This window comes from Amblyomma mixtum, chromosome 4 (assembly GCF_055824585.1).
Source record: "Amblyomma mixtum isolate Tamu chromosome 4, ASM5582458v1, whole genome shotgun sequence".
In the NCBI taxonomy this organism is placed as follows: Eukaryota; Metazoa; Arthropoda; class Arachnida; order Ixodida; family Ixodidae; genus Amblyomma; species Amblyomma mixtum.
Window position 1 is genome coordinate 114,915,920 of NC_143015.1, and position 15,139 is coordinate 114,931,058.

Consider the following 15,139-nt stretch of genomic DNA (forward strand, 5'->3'; position numbering starts at 1 on the left):
TGAGAGCATATCGGACAAGTATGCCTGGCTCCGTGATATTTTTTCATCCATGGAGAAGCAGAGCATAGTATCCCACTGCACTGACTCGATTAGATTGAGTTACAAAACCGTATCTTATTCGAATATGGTTGATATCCTGATTCAGAAATAAATGGTCTGGCATGCCACGAAGTATGATTATGTGAGTGAGCAGGTTTGTGTGGCGTCCATAAATTTTACGAGCAGATACGGAAGAAAAAACATACAAGTCGGGGTTATGAACAACGTTAAGGTGATGCTCATATTTAGTAGATGTCCTGACCTTTGGCATCTTGGTAGTGTTCTTATATACTCTCGCTTGTATCATAGAAATGCAAGCCTTAGTCGTGATTTATCGCAGCTGGATATCAACCATCGACTCATTTTTTTTTTCAAAGCCGAGAAGCAAGGCCATCATGACCGTATTCCAGTTCACTCGATTCATGGACTGTAAGGGTTTTCATGCAATTTTTTGTTAGCCGGTGAGTAGAAGTTTCAGTGCATCAATTTTCCCTTCTTTTAGATAAACTACCCGTTTCAGTGCTCAAATAGTAACTCTGATAAACTTTGGTAAGCTATGATACCATTTTTACAGTGCCAATCGCTGAAGTCACCCATACTCAAAAAAGTGGTAGGGTTTTGACGTAGTTAAACCGAGTAGTCGTGCGAAAGCATGTGTTTAGCCTGATTGGCTCATAGTTTTGCTTTGCTGGGTCGTCCAAACGTCTGACGAAAATATTAGATGCAGGTTAACCTCTGATCGAGGTTTGAGCTGATCTGACCTGTTCGCGCTGCAAATGGAAGTTGATGAAGACGACGATGTGCAGTATGCACAGTGCGAGAGTGTGTTGAAGTTTAACACGAAGCGTGATCGGCTGTGGCGATAACAAGGTGCTCTCGTGCAGTGACCAGCGAAGCTGCTCTGCTCGCCCCAGTCACGGCAATATTTATACACCCAGTTACGGCAATATTTATTTCTATTAGTCAGCCAGTCAGCGAATTTAGCTTCCGACGACTCATTTTATTTCCGATGAGGCTTCTATTGCTGTTGCATTAAAATCACCAAGCCGTACCCTTCATGATGTTGTCCTTTGGGTCATCTTCAGCGTCCTGTGAGGCGCACTTTTTATCGCCGTCTGCCTCTGTGTCAGCAGTGTCCTTCAAAGCCTCCGTGCTCTTCTTGCGGTCACCCTGCGACCCAGCAGACGAGAGTTAAAGTCAACCACAAGAGAGATGACACGAGTGCCCGGCAACGTGCACAGATGGACAATGCGGACAGAATTCTTTAAAGCGCTGCTGAAATACCCTTTATGGGACTGCATTTGTAAACACTCTCGAAACGTGCTCTGCCCACGAAATAGCTCCCTTCTAGCGCCTCAGCAGCCAGTATTTGCAGAGATTCAGAAACCTCCGTAGAGCTTTAAAAGCGCACTGGAATATCAAGCAGCATTCAGGAATTTCAAACGGAGGGTTCAAAAAGAGCGAATTGAAGAGGTCGACAACAGCTCTTATGCTACTTTCTTGCTCCATCAAACTGGCATCTCTTCGTGTGTTAGTAATATCTGATTAAGCATGTTAAACCTCATTGAAAAAAAAAAACTGTACGACGCATTAACCTCACAGAATGTTTATCGTAAAATAATATACACATATCATGCTCATGCCATACAGTGTGCTACATTGTCATGCATTTTCTATATTTTATGATTGCTGCATTGCATATGAATGACAAAACCTGTACGAGGCTACTGCATCATAGAGCTTTTTTCAGAAGGGAAGTCATCCTGCTTTCTTAACACAGGGCTTGGTGTTGTGCTGAAATTTTGTTCCTCCCTTTGTCTCCAGCTGTGCTGGTAGTTATGTACTTTCTATCTTAAATTCGTCACTACTTTTAAGTTACCAATATAGAGCTTCCGATTGTAGATTTTTTTTTTGCGTAATGATATCTCCTCTCCATGTTTATCACGTTTCGGCATCTGTTCCAGTTTCACTCATATATGTCAAGCTTGTCCCCTCATGATATCACAAGCTGCGCCCAAAGCACGTGAGGGCTTTCTGACCTCAAATGACAGCGCGCAGGAGGGAGAGAGTCAAAGCGAGAACTATAGCATGTGCCTGTGGCCGCTTCTTTGTTGTCTGGCCGGGGTAGGCAATGATCATGTCCTCGAACAGTGCACAACAGCGCGCCCATTAAATCTATTTCGTTATCATGATGTGATACCCTACTCCTTCTATCAGAACAGTGTCTTTGGAAACGCTGCCAACCTATGTACTCTGCAGGCAGACAAGTAGGAGTGCAAAACGTTTCGTAAGGTGCGAGGCCATAAGCTCGGAAACATGTGGGCTCAACCCAGTCGTGATACAAGCCGGGCGTAGATTGACCGCATCTATTACTCAGCACCACAAGGAAGAATTGGCCTCTTGTTTTTCATACACTATATCCTATCCATGTTCTCTTTCTACTCCCTTCTTTCCCCTAAACTTCAAGCTTCCCGATATTCAGCAGCTTTTTTTTACAGGAAAGGAGCATGCAGAGGATGTTTTCTGTCATTACGCACGAACGCACGCACGCACCACGGATGCAGGCACTCAGTTTAGTTGCCAAACGCAAGTCTGCACGGTCTTCATGAAATCCCGGTAGTGCTGGACGTCATTTCTGGGCAGCTGTTCGAGTGGCGCCCACATTAGTTGTGTCGTGAAAACAGCACATAGAGGTGTTCCCGCCAATATTACCGCACGGTCGTAGGCGTATTCTTCTTGCGAAACCTTCGCTCGGTTCACTAAGTGATTACGAGCCAGCGAAAGACCAGGGCATAAACACTAGTCAGCGCTGGCGTTTATTTTCCATACCACATTAGAACTGTCTGGGTAGAAGCTGCTGTGGAAAATGAAACTACGCGAAGCTCTTTATTTGATTTGAGACTCACGCTTAGTAATTAAGATTGTTGTCTGGGTGTAAAAACCATGGTTATATATATCGGTCACAGGAGTTTACGCACAACGTTCAAAAGGTTGAAAGACCGTTTATGGATCGGAATACAATGGCAGTAGCATTAGCACATTTTCTTGTGTTCACATGAAGTGTCTTTAGCTCAGGACAGGCTACTTTTGTCACGTGTAATAATAAAATCATAGGTTTATGTAGAACCTTAATAAACGGCCAATGTAGTAATAAGCTGCATGGATTTTTAATGAAATTAAGGTTCTGGAAAAGAAACTCATAATAATAAGCGAATAAAATACTGTGCGCCTGCCAACTAAATAACTTTGCGGAGCTGAGGGTTATGTGTACACTAACGTCCTGAAGATAATTATGGCAAAGCTGCCCGGGGAAAAAAAATTAATTGAGCAATCGTACAAAAGCACTGTAGTCATGAAGCTCTTACAGTTGGTAATTCTAGACTGGACTTTAATGCACTAAAACCATGGTCGCTATAACGCGTGATGAGACAGTTCTGGATGCTAGCAGCCTTATGATGGCGGCAAATTCGCTTGCCTAGGATAAACAAAAAGAGCTTCTTCAAGATATGCACAACAAAAACAATATGCATTAGCACACCGCAGTGATTGTGTGATTCCTGCGTTCGTATGTAGAAGTTTTGTTATTGATGTTTTTTATGCTGATGTAAGTATTGAAGTGGCTATCACAACTGGATCTTGTCAGAATTGGAGCTGCGCTTCTGTTTCGGAGCTTGCACCTATGGATGTGGGTAGCGCGTTTACTATTACGTTTATCGAGTGCTGCAATAATCCTGTGAACTTTAAGCAGCTGCACTGTAATTACGCATTATAGAATGTCGTAATCTCATTCCTTTCATCCCTTCTTTAATCCCCCCCTTCACGGTACAGTATAGGTGTCCTGCTGTTGCATGGCTGCTACGCGTCTCTCCCTAGAGCTGCTCAGAATGGAGCGCAAGGCAAGCGCAAGGGGTGGTCACGTGACCGGTTACGGCCGCACCGCCGACGCCGTTCAGCCCACAGACAGGCAATTAACAGCTGCGCTGTAAGGTTGCACGCGGCAACAGAACAATGAGTAAGTTGGATCAGCTGCCATAACATTTCACAATAAATGACGTTTAGGTATCGGAACATTGAGATCACTGCGGCAATCCGTATTGGAGCAATGCGAAAGCAAAACGCTCGCATACTATATCGACGTCCGCGGCTGTTCTGACGTCCATGTACTATATCGACGTCCGTAGAAATTTTGACGTCTAAGTGTTGTTTTTTTCGCTTTTTGTCGTGTTTAATTAATTAACCAACCACACCTCATGAACCAAATTTTTCCACGGCAACATTTTATCACACACTATTTATCACAACCACACTTTCACACACTTATCTTTAGAGAACGACGTAATCGTGCGGACAAAATTTGCGCACACTTTTTGCAGACACTTTTTGCTGACGCGACATAATCATATAATGTTTTCGCATTAATAACAATGTGGAGGGTTGAGCAAGATGTGCACCTCAGCTGAGAATCCTTCGACGAGGATGGCAACGAGAAGGTTGAACAGGACATAGTTTCCGAACGTCATGAGCGCCACAAAGTACAGGGCCGCCCACGGAGAAGTCTTCTCCATGCCGTTGAACAGCACAACGTTCCAGTCTTCCTGGGTCAGGATCTGGCCAGAACAGCACCAACGGCAGAAATTTCACAAAAATGCGCTCGAATGCATGCATTAAAAAAAACTGTCAAAGACGAGAATCAATCTTCGCACTGTCAATTCAGAGGCTTCCACATGCAAAGTAATTTTGCTGCAGATATTTGCAAAGAAGTCAAATAAGAGTGCTCGCACGAAGACTACTGTTAGTATAACTTTACACGAGGATGGCCACAGTAGTGGTTAGTACCATAGTCCGTGTATCTGGAGAACACTTTCGACTGCAATAAGGGTTCTCCAGATGCTTTTCACAGCGTTTTTCTTGGCTGTGAGTGAAAATATGGCAAATTTTGTTGCCGCGTCATGAGACACAACATTACCTGATAAGCGCAATATATAATTAAATAAAATGCTTTCGCAGGCGCATGAATTTCAGTCAGATAAATGAATAAAGGCTTCCGTAGGCTTACATGCGCATGAACTTCGGTCAGGTGGTTTACTTGCGCATCTGAGTTACAGTTAAACACGGGCGGCACTGGTTGAAAGAGCATCCAGTGCTTACTTTAAAGCTGCTATAAATATATTTAAGAAGCGTTGCATAAGATACGATGCATGACGGCGCTCCAGAATACGTACAGTGCAAAAATTGCACTATGTTTATGTATAATCCACATTATAGCTTTTTATGAAATATTATGCACAGAGCTGAAAGCTTTGCTCTTCATGAGCATTAGGCGTGGTTTTTACGTGCTTATGGTTCCGGTTTTTACATCGCACTGTAAAAGCTAGGCAACTTCATCACCAGCGCCAGCAACACAAGAGGAGACAAATCAGTGCTTAGCAGATATGACTTACCAGCTCTGACATATGAATAAGTACAGCCACGAGGTTTTAAAATGTTTAGGTGCAAGCAGCCACCTAAAATCTTTCGCTTGTATAAAAAGATACTAAACTTGCAAGAGAAGAACGCTGATCAAGTGCTGACCTCGTCTTTGCAACAAGGTTTAAGTGTGCCTGACTTTGTGAGTATGCGGTTCTGTGAAGTTGTTAGCTGCTAAAGAAATGAAAACATTATTAATGCAATAGGTGCGCAACTTCTCATACAAAGCAAAAATACAAGTTGATTTACCGTCTATTTGACTCTTTGACCATCTGTTGAAGAAAATAACGATAAGAAATAAAAAGTAGTTTAAACTTTCTTTGTTCATACCACAAGGTGATAATGATAAAAAACTGAAAACTAGTTCTTCCTTATTTCTAAAGCTACTAATGCAAGTAAGCTTTAAGCAAGAAAACAGACGAGCTCGAATACCGGTCTTATGAATTGTTTAAACAACCAGCTCAAGTTTCAAGACCTTGATGGTGGAAAAAGAAGATTTAGAGCAGAAATGCAAGAACATTGACATATGAAAAATATTTTAGTAGCCGTCAAGCGAGATAAGCGTAATGCCTGTGGCATGAACAAAGAAAAATGTACGTAGAACTTGGCCATTAAGGCGAGCCTAAGATGTGAGGCTCAAGGAGGCTGCCTGCTTTCAATATTTATTAATCTGAGACAAAAATCTACTTATCTGTAAGTACCAAATCTATATTAATGTCTTGTTAAAACAACTAGGTAAATTAATAATTTCACAGTTAAATTTATTTTTGTTCTTAAGTGGCTCGTACCGAATTCGGAAAAACCGCAAAGCTCGAAAGTCAGCTACGTGCAAGAACTTATTATTGATGCATGAGCCAAGTGTAGGCATGAAACTTGAGTGTACGTTAATGGAATAAGAAAGAGGTGAACGCAGCCTAAATACTGAGAGGTGATTGGCTGCAGTGAAAAAGATGCCCATGGCGGCCGTCAGTGAATACTCTGATTAAAGATACATATTCTGCGACGTTCCTAAAAAACAGAAAATGAAGATAACTAGTATGACTTCACTTCAGTTCATTACCTTAAAATTCCACGAGGGTGTTAAATAAGGGAGCGGCAAAAGGGGTATTACTTAAGTTGCAGCATCCGAACCAATTTGCGCATTACGTTTGTCAAAATATGTTTGGGTTTACAAATTATGTCTAATCGATAATTATAAGAAGGTTTTCATGAACTACAACTTTTAAATACTGGACACCATATGCATTAATTTCGGATAATGATGAGCTTCAGGTTCAGCTACACATTAAACGTTTGATTCTGTAATGACTGAGGCAGTTTCTTAAGTAGTAAAAGCAGTTGTATCAACGTTTCTGTTCGCTCTTACAGCTGTCAGGAAATGCTGACTTAGGGATGTAATGAGTATCTGCGTTTTTTCTCAGTCACTCCATTTTTGATTTGCAGTGCCTAAAGAAACAGCAGTTAAATTTTCAAGAGCAACGGGAACGGATATTGACATACGGATACTGACATACCTACAATGGTTTGTTACTTGCTATGGCGCGAGAAGTTGTGTCCTATCACCTCATGTGAGCTTGCTCCAGCCTCTAATACCATCGAGCAACTTTTTAACACTGCAGCTTGAGCGTAAAGTTCATTCCGAACAATCTTTACGCAACTTGAACACCATTAGAAGGGAGTCTTGATAGACATGCGCTCACAGCTGTGACTGTGGCCTTTCGAAACATTGAGAAAAAGCAGCAACTTACACACAAGCCGCATGCCGTCAAGGTTCTTGCACGAGCGAACTCAGAGCCCACAAAGAGTATCTAAGGGCGTATTCCTGCTTAGAGTGTAGGAGCATTAAGCGAAATAGCTGGTAGGTCATTACAACTGGAAAGCACTGCAGCTACGGGAGTGCAGAGGGTGACAGACGACGGGGGGCACTGTGTAACAATTTAGGACGATCTATCAACAAAATGTCCTTATGATGTTACCTCAAGCATCAAAGACACAGTTAACGTTAACATAGCATAGTTTTTCTTGGCCTTAGCCAAGGAGATAAATGTCAAAAGCGTATCAGTGTCTTCTGATTTTGCGCGCACTAGGCCTTTAGGTTTATGATTTATGGGGGTTTAACGTCTCAAAGCGACTCAGGCTATGAGAGACGCCGTAGTGGAGGGCTCCGGAAATTTCGACCACCTGCGGGTCTTTTAACGTGCACTGACATCGCACAGTACACGGGTCTCTAGAATTTCGCCCCCATCGAAATTCGACCGCCGCGGCCGGGATCGAACCCACGTCTTTACGGTCAGCAGCCGAACGCCATAACCACTGCCCAAGCGGCAAGGTAATCGGCCCAATATTGGAAACGTATTGGCAAAACTGGTCCTACAACGGACCACGGTGAAACCATCCATTTCCGGTATTGGGCCGATGACCTGTGCTGCCTGAGTGAGCCATCGCGGCGGCAGGCCTTTAGGTGGTCGCACACCTAATTTAAATTTATTGATTCAACTGTGTTCCATGATAAGCGTCCAATGTGCCTTACCAATAATGTGCTAAAAAGAATATTACGAGGTTCGAGAAAGTTCTATGCACATGCCTGTCAGTAGCGCAGCATATCCTCGCCTGAAAGCAGGCCAAACCAAGTCAAAATTATTATTCAGTGCCCGCGTCGTCAGCATCGTCGCTACGTGTCTGGCCCTGAATCCACGCTGCAGAGCTAACCCTAGCAGTACAGGTAATTGGCCCAATATTGGACACACATTGGCAAAGACCGCTAACCATCCATTTGCAATACTGGGCCAATTACCCGTGCTGCTTGGTTAAGCTTGTGCCCAACACGGGGCCTCACCTGGAACACGGTGACCGTGGCCCAGAGGAAAGAGTTGAAGTGCTTCCGGTCGCAGAAGCACTTGACGGCCGGGTTGTACAGGTCGGTGCACGTGCAAAGCGTCGACTCGTCCGTCCGCACGCAAAACTTACCGCCGAACAAATGCATCCCCAAGCAGCTGCGTGTACACACGGGGCGCTCAGACCTGCTCTCGGAATTTGCCACCGAAACGCAGCAGCAGAGTTAATCCCTCACCATAGCCCTGTCCACCTCTCCCATCGTTGTTCTTAAAGCTTGTTACTATCTGTTTCGCTCTCAGAGCGCCCAGTGACCACTCAACGTGGAGTTCCTGACCTTTAGACAAATAGCTGCAGATATGAGCAATAGGCTCAACGGCTACGATATATGTAATACATTTTAATAGTTTGTTGCCAAGCGACTTTTTGTTGTTATTTGTCGCCTTTGAATATTCAATATGGTTAACGTCAATATGCTAAACACGGTTTTGAAGTCTTTGCCATTTTAGCTATAATTCTCTATAAAAAGTCTAAAATTTGCTTGTACAAAGTGCAGCTTCGGAATTCCCCACGAATGGTGCATAATTTGTATTGTTCACAGATGTGCTTTTTGCGCTGCAAAAGCCTGTCATGGCTTTCGACTTTAAGACTTCTGCGTAATGCTTTTAAGCTTCTGATGACAAGTGAAAACTTATCGTTGGCTTGCAGCGGGTCCAAGTTTGTACCTCAAGTATTAAGCCCTGTTCTAAGCATGGATGACGTAGAGTAACTTTCGCACTATCCTTTGTAGGGTTGTTTTCGCGAAGCAACTGTTCAGATTTAGATCGTTACAAAAACTTCCTACGCAAGACTTGTGTCATCGCTTCTTAAGATATGAGAATTCATTGCTGCCGGTGAGTCCCAATGACTGCTTATAAAAAGCAGAAGCAGAAAGCCATGACAAGCCACTGTGAGCCACTCACACGAGACAAGAAGTCATAGGTTGCACACAAAACACAGAGAAAAAAAAAGATGTCCTGGCTGGCGCCTTCACAAGAGACCACAAGCGGACACACGTCACGAAACCCACCACAGACACGGACCACGAAACGATGCCTCTGCCTCTCTTAAAAAGGCGTTAGAAAAAAAAACAGAAAAGTGATCGGCCGCTGCTGCAACGTGCACGCTTTCTCCATCAACTCCACTTTAGTGAGGTGAACGCAGCCTCAGCGCTAAATGGTAAATGAGAAATGGCAGGGATAAACTACCTTTCCGAGAAATGAGAAACGAACATGGCCGCTGATGTCACTTGTAAACTACTACTACTCTGCGTAACTATTTGACATCAGGCTGTACTGAGTTCCCCATTCAGCCGATATGCGATTAGAGTCGCACTTTAAGCTGTAGAAACAGATACATGTGAAATTGAGAAACGGGCCGAAAAATACGTTAAGATATGTGCAGCATTTCTTTATTTAGCTTTTGGTCTGTACGCACTGCCTCCTGCAATTTAAGGAAGCAGACGTGCTACAAAAGCGCCTGATGATGAAGCAGAAGCATTTTTGATGTTAGATGGTTTTTGTACTGCAGATTAGCATTGACCTTAATACCTATTTCGGAATTTTGAGTCATTTTTTGACTGCATGCCCGTCCTCGCTTTTTCAAATAAATGTGAATATATGCAATACCGTAAGGTCAATTTGGAAAATGTGGCTAATGTGTTGCTCGGGGGACTATTTTTGACTGGCAATGTTGCCTAGGCAATGCTAGGCTTTTTGGCATTTTCCCCTCTAAAGGTCGTTGATAGACGCATTAAAATCCTATCATGAAATGGTGGAAGAGTTGATGAAGAAATACTGCTGGCTTTAATTTTTTTTGTAGCACAGTACATCACCACGTGAATAGACGACCAGTGTTTGCACCTTTCACAAGAAGCTGCTGCTTTCCAGATTTGAGCGCAATAAATTAAAAAGAGAACACAAAGCGAGTAATGCCAATAAATCCACCAATAAAATAAATAGCCGGGGAAACAAAAGAGGAGCCAAAAAAAGCGCCAAATGAAAATAAAAAAAGAAGGGTATTGCAGACAAAGCCAAAGCCAAGCCGGCGGCAAGGTCACGAGGCATACAACAGCAAAACAGGCACATGTCTCCAAAGCAGCGGGTGGCTTGCAGGCAAGCTAGCACGTTGCCAAGGAAAACAGCCCAATGAACAGGCGACGAACAGGACACACAAAAAGCCAAGGCACACACAGATACACACATAGCAGCCCACACACAGGACGCACACACATTCACCCTGCTCAGATTGCTGCCACTGCGGTAGGCTCCTGCAAGCGGCGGCACAACCAATGAGGGCAGCGCAGTAAACCCTGGAGTCGACCTAACGGCCGCTGCAGTAATTATGTGTTATCTCCTTTCAGCATAGTCTCGGATGGAAAAACTTGCCCAGTGATTATATTTAAAACATGTGACCACATCCGGACGTCGCACTAAAGAGGTACCCACCTTTAATGGCACACAGTCTACGGGGTTTTGTTGCTTTGGGTGCTCTTACACAGTGCGGCTGCAATTACAAGTATCAGCACGTAGAACTGTCGAGGTAGATTTAGAAGAACACAATGTCCACACTAGCAGAAGTCTTCACAGCACTGGCAGTGTTGACACGAGTGGAAACGTAATTTTCTCTAGGCTACTGCAACGGCCTGGTCAAGCGTCGACGTGTTCGGCTGAGTTCGAGCTAATATTAACCTAATAAGTCACGAGAGACGAGTCACGAGTGCATAGTCCCGTGATCATTAAGCATGAAATGCTTTCAGCTGCCCTTCCCGGCAAACTAAGGCGGACATCTCTCGGAAACAGCGGTGAACCTGAAACCGCACCTGAGGTCGAATATGAAGGCTAACTTACACGAAAACTTCCGAACATTTCCGTCTGAATCGTATCAAGCAGAAAAACACTTCATCGTAATACTGCCTCGAGCGGCATTGAAACCCGGGGCGGCGAAGGATGTTTACTTTGATTACGGAAAAAGTTTGTAATGTCTTTTGACAAGGTTGTTTCCCGTACTACAATAACTTGATGGAGTTAAGACCTTGCTCGACCGTCCTTAGGCGTGGTTTACAGTGTCAGGCACATTGCCGCCGTGTATTTTTTGTGGCGTGCGAGACGAGTGGCCAATAATAACATCTCCTGCCCTAAATTCCTAGTGACATGTATAAAAACGCCCTTCCGAAAGAAAATTTTTTCGTTTCTTTGTTTTGAACACCTAACACGCGACTACCAGCCCTCATTATCGTTAAGAGTTGATTAAAAAGCATATTTTACTTGGAGCATCAAAAAGCTATGTTCAAAGTTTGCTTCACTTTAATATCTTTCGCCACGAACATTCACTTCTTCTGCATCGAACCTTGGTTTGGTTTGGTTTGGTTTGGTTTGGTTTATAGGGGTTTAACGTCCCAAAGCGACTTTCGACCACCTGGGTTCTTTAGTAAGCTATGGTTATCACATAGATGAACACAGAAAAAAAGGCATCCACGGTAACACGTAGACACAGACATACAAACATACAGACACCAACAGCCAGACACAGCCAAGACGGAGAGAGAGAAAAAAGAGAGAGTGTGATCACAGGCCTGGAGAAATGCACTCGTAGCTGCGAGGGGTTTGCATTTGGTCTGGCGAAGAACAAGGGCATCATCAGCGCTTTCTGCTACGGGGTACGGGGCCGACATGTCGCTGGGGTGGTCGAACGCCTACAGTGTGCAGTTTGACACAACACCGGTGCGGGTTTTGCCACAGAGGGAACACGGTGATCCGTTTGATCTGGGGCAACTGCAGTGCTCGTGCGACGCATCCGGTGTCGTTAAGGTTTTCTTCAAGCCCTCTGAAAAACAGGCTGAACTTTCATCTTTGTGCACAATTTCGAGGTCTTCTGTGGTCTATCCTGAATTCTACGCTGAATTGACACAGAATAATGGCCTGCTGGTACACTTTCTTTTAAAGAAGTAGAAGCGTGTTTTACAGGCGACTTCCTCCATACTAATGCCTGCGTTGTGAGCTCCTGTGATGATCAAGCTTAATGGATGATTACCGGAGCACAGTCGAAAAATACGACAGAGCCGGTCCCAACGTACAAAATTTTCTGTCGTCCTGTCGTTACGACATACTTTTCTGTAGTATTGCGAAGCTATCTGCTGTCGCGACAGAACTGGCTCTGTCGTTACGACAAAGGACTGGACACACTACAAAAATCCTGTCGTCACGACAAGAATTTTTGTCGTCAGGTCTGAAATAGTACATAAAAGTCTGTCGGACCGAAATACTTTCTGTCGTATTTTTCAGTAGACAGTGAAGTAAACTGTCTTAAATTTGTTGCCTTTAGTGTAAAAAGGACGCCCCAATGCAAACCGCAATAAAAATTTAGGTTAATGCAAAGTTGGCAGTGTAATTAAAAAAAAAGGGTTTACTTCTTGCTTTCAATCACTTTATATTTCGCAAAATCTAATCTTGTCCTCTGCTTGTCATTTGACAGTCGCTGCGTTTACAGTAAGAAAGAAGGACATGGTTATCCTGAATAAGTTCGTGATTTCGGTTCAATTATGTCGAACAGGTTTGACAGTGGTTAGAATTCGAAATCTGGCTTCACCGAAACATGATTAGAGAAACTCAGAACACATATCCAAGCCTTGTGGCTGTGCCAATTCGAGTTTAGTTTGCTCTATTTGACAGGAACTGTTGCTCGGAACTGTTTGACAACAGCCTTACGGATGCCAGATACCTCGCAGAAGCACTGCAGTCACCGGACACCTACTGGGAATGTTGGCCAAGGTATGAGGAGGCACCCCACGCGCGACTATAGTCCTGGCGCCGCGGCCGTTCACCGACTGCCTCTCTGGGCTCCCATCACCTCTTTGTCTCCTCTTGGCAGCTTGCCGAGCTCGTCCCCCGATGGCAATCGAGGAATTTAGGACAAAAAATAATAAAAAAGATGCAGAAGACTCTATTTGTGTACCTGGAAAACGGTAACTAGTGCCCAGAGGAGGGAGTCAAAGTTCTTGCGATCGCACTGCACGGTCCCGTCGGGTTCCTTGACACAGAATTTGCAGCCGAAAAGGTTCATGCCCAGAACGCTGCAAGGAGGGGGGGCGAAGTGTTGTGCATGGAGTATGCGCACAACACATGTAGTACGTCACACTGGTCAGGTGCGCAGCCTTGAAGTGGTAAGAGCTCCGTTTTAACAGAGGCGCACGCTTAAATTTACAAACAATGATACTGCATGTGTGTGTATACTGTGCATGGCTGCTTCTTGACATGTAAATATGCGGAAAAATCTTGATAAGTGTTACACAAAAATCAGGCTCCATGAAAGGCGTTTCTTTCGTGCTCTAAACTGTAATTCTCGTAGGTTTTATTTGAGATCCGAAATTCTTGTTTTTAATTTGCTTAGGAGTCGAACATGCTCATCTATAAAGGCAAATGGAATGTGAACACTAATTGTGTGTCCGAGAAGCAAATATTTATTGTCGCTTTACAAAATATTCATTACGATATTGAACCGAATACCTACATTGATAGCTTACATCGATACTAAGAATAAAAAGAGCTTATTGACTAGAAGCATGGAATACTCAGATACCTATAGTCTTGCGCAGCACAATAGTCTATTTAAATTTACTGTCCTCCTGTTCAGGCGGGTAATTATGCTTTCCTTCCAAGGCGTGCAGCTGTCAATAGCCTTCGTCAGATGCGCTCTGTACATAATAGACACATTTAGCATACCGTGTACCGTGTTACCGTTACTGTTACCGGAGTACCGGGAGCCCGCCCACCGCCGGTGAGCAGGCGCTGATTGGTCCCGATGCTGCAGGCGCGCGCGCAGCTACCGGGTACGTGGCGCCATCTGGCGCCGTCAAGACGATCTGTGCATGCGCATTGGCTGCGCGTGGGCTGCCGGCACCCCGGTACCGGTAACAGTAACCCCGTACACGGTATGCTAAAGGTGTCTAATGTGCGTGACAAACGTTGCTGCTGGCACTTGACGTAAGGTTTCCGTAGAGCTCCTGATAAACAGAAGTTCTGTTGGCTGTATGGAAATGTTCCTCACTTTTATTGGCTTAGATCATTAATAATATAGATTTATAGCAGAGCGCGATCCGAGATCCGCTACTGTGATCCGCTTCCGGTGGACGCCACTGCGAGCGCGTAGAACGCCATTGGGACGCCAGATGGCGCCACGTTCCCGTCCTCTGCGTAAGCGCCTGCCTCATAGGGACCAATCAGCGCGTGCGTAGTGGTGCACCGCGGAGGCAGTACGCGGTAGCGAATTGTGGACCGTGCTATGCTATAAATCTCTAACGATAAGAAAGGTCCACACGTGTATAAGGACATCTCCAGTCACGCATTCTGTGGCCGCAGCACAGCGGACGAAAACTGAACAAATAGCGTCCGCATAATTAGGGTTGAGCATGTTAGTTTTTGCCGCTACATCATAAATCGCGGATCAAGTCTGAACTTTATGAGTTTATCGCTTCCAGAGCGCAAAGGACAAAAATTTTGCTTTTCACTCTCCAATGGCTCCTTGTGTAAACATGCAATAAAAGCTGTTTCTCTTGAGCCAACTGTTCTTTCTTATTAGGTATCCACGTTTACATTCACACAAAATGCAGTAAATTAAGTTCTGTAACGATTAAAACGCTTAATTTCAGCGCACACTATCTGCACTGTCAAGCCGTGAACTGAAATGTTTACGATAGAAAAAGCTATGCTTCCAATACTTGTCCTGACAACAGAAAAGAGCCAAGCTTGTGGCGGCAAGGTCCAGC

The 15,139-nt window shown here is 44.3% G+C and overlaps 1 protein-coding gene across 6 annotated transcripts in view; it reads right to left on the reverse strand.

The window, feature by feature from the left end:
- The window catches only part of LOC149347986 (voltage-dependent T-type calcium channel subunit alpha-1G-like), a 362,795-nt gene that overhangs the window by 44,190 nt on the left and 303,466 nt on the right, over nt 1-15,139 (reverse strand). For 4 of the 6 annotated variants that reach the window (XM_089587828.1, XM_089587829.1, XM_089587831.1 and 1 more), the window contains 3 exons: nt 8,342-8,498; nt 4,491-4,646; nt 1,092-1,209 (listed from right to left, as the gene is read on the reverse strand). In XM_089587828.1, coding sequence (XP_089443954.1) covers nt 1,092-1,209; nt 4,491-4,646; nt 8,342-8,498 — 431 coding nt within the window. Of the gene's footprint in view, nt 1-1,091; nt 1,210-4,490; nt 4,647-8,341; nt 8,499-13,329; nt 13,448-15,139 lie in introns of all 6 variants that reach the window. The other 2 variants (XM_089587830.1, XM_089587827.1) reach the window with 1 other exon arrangement.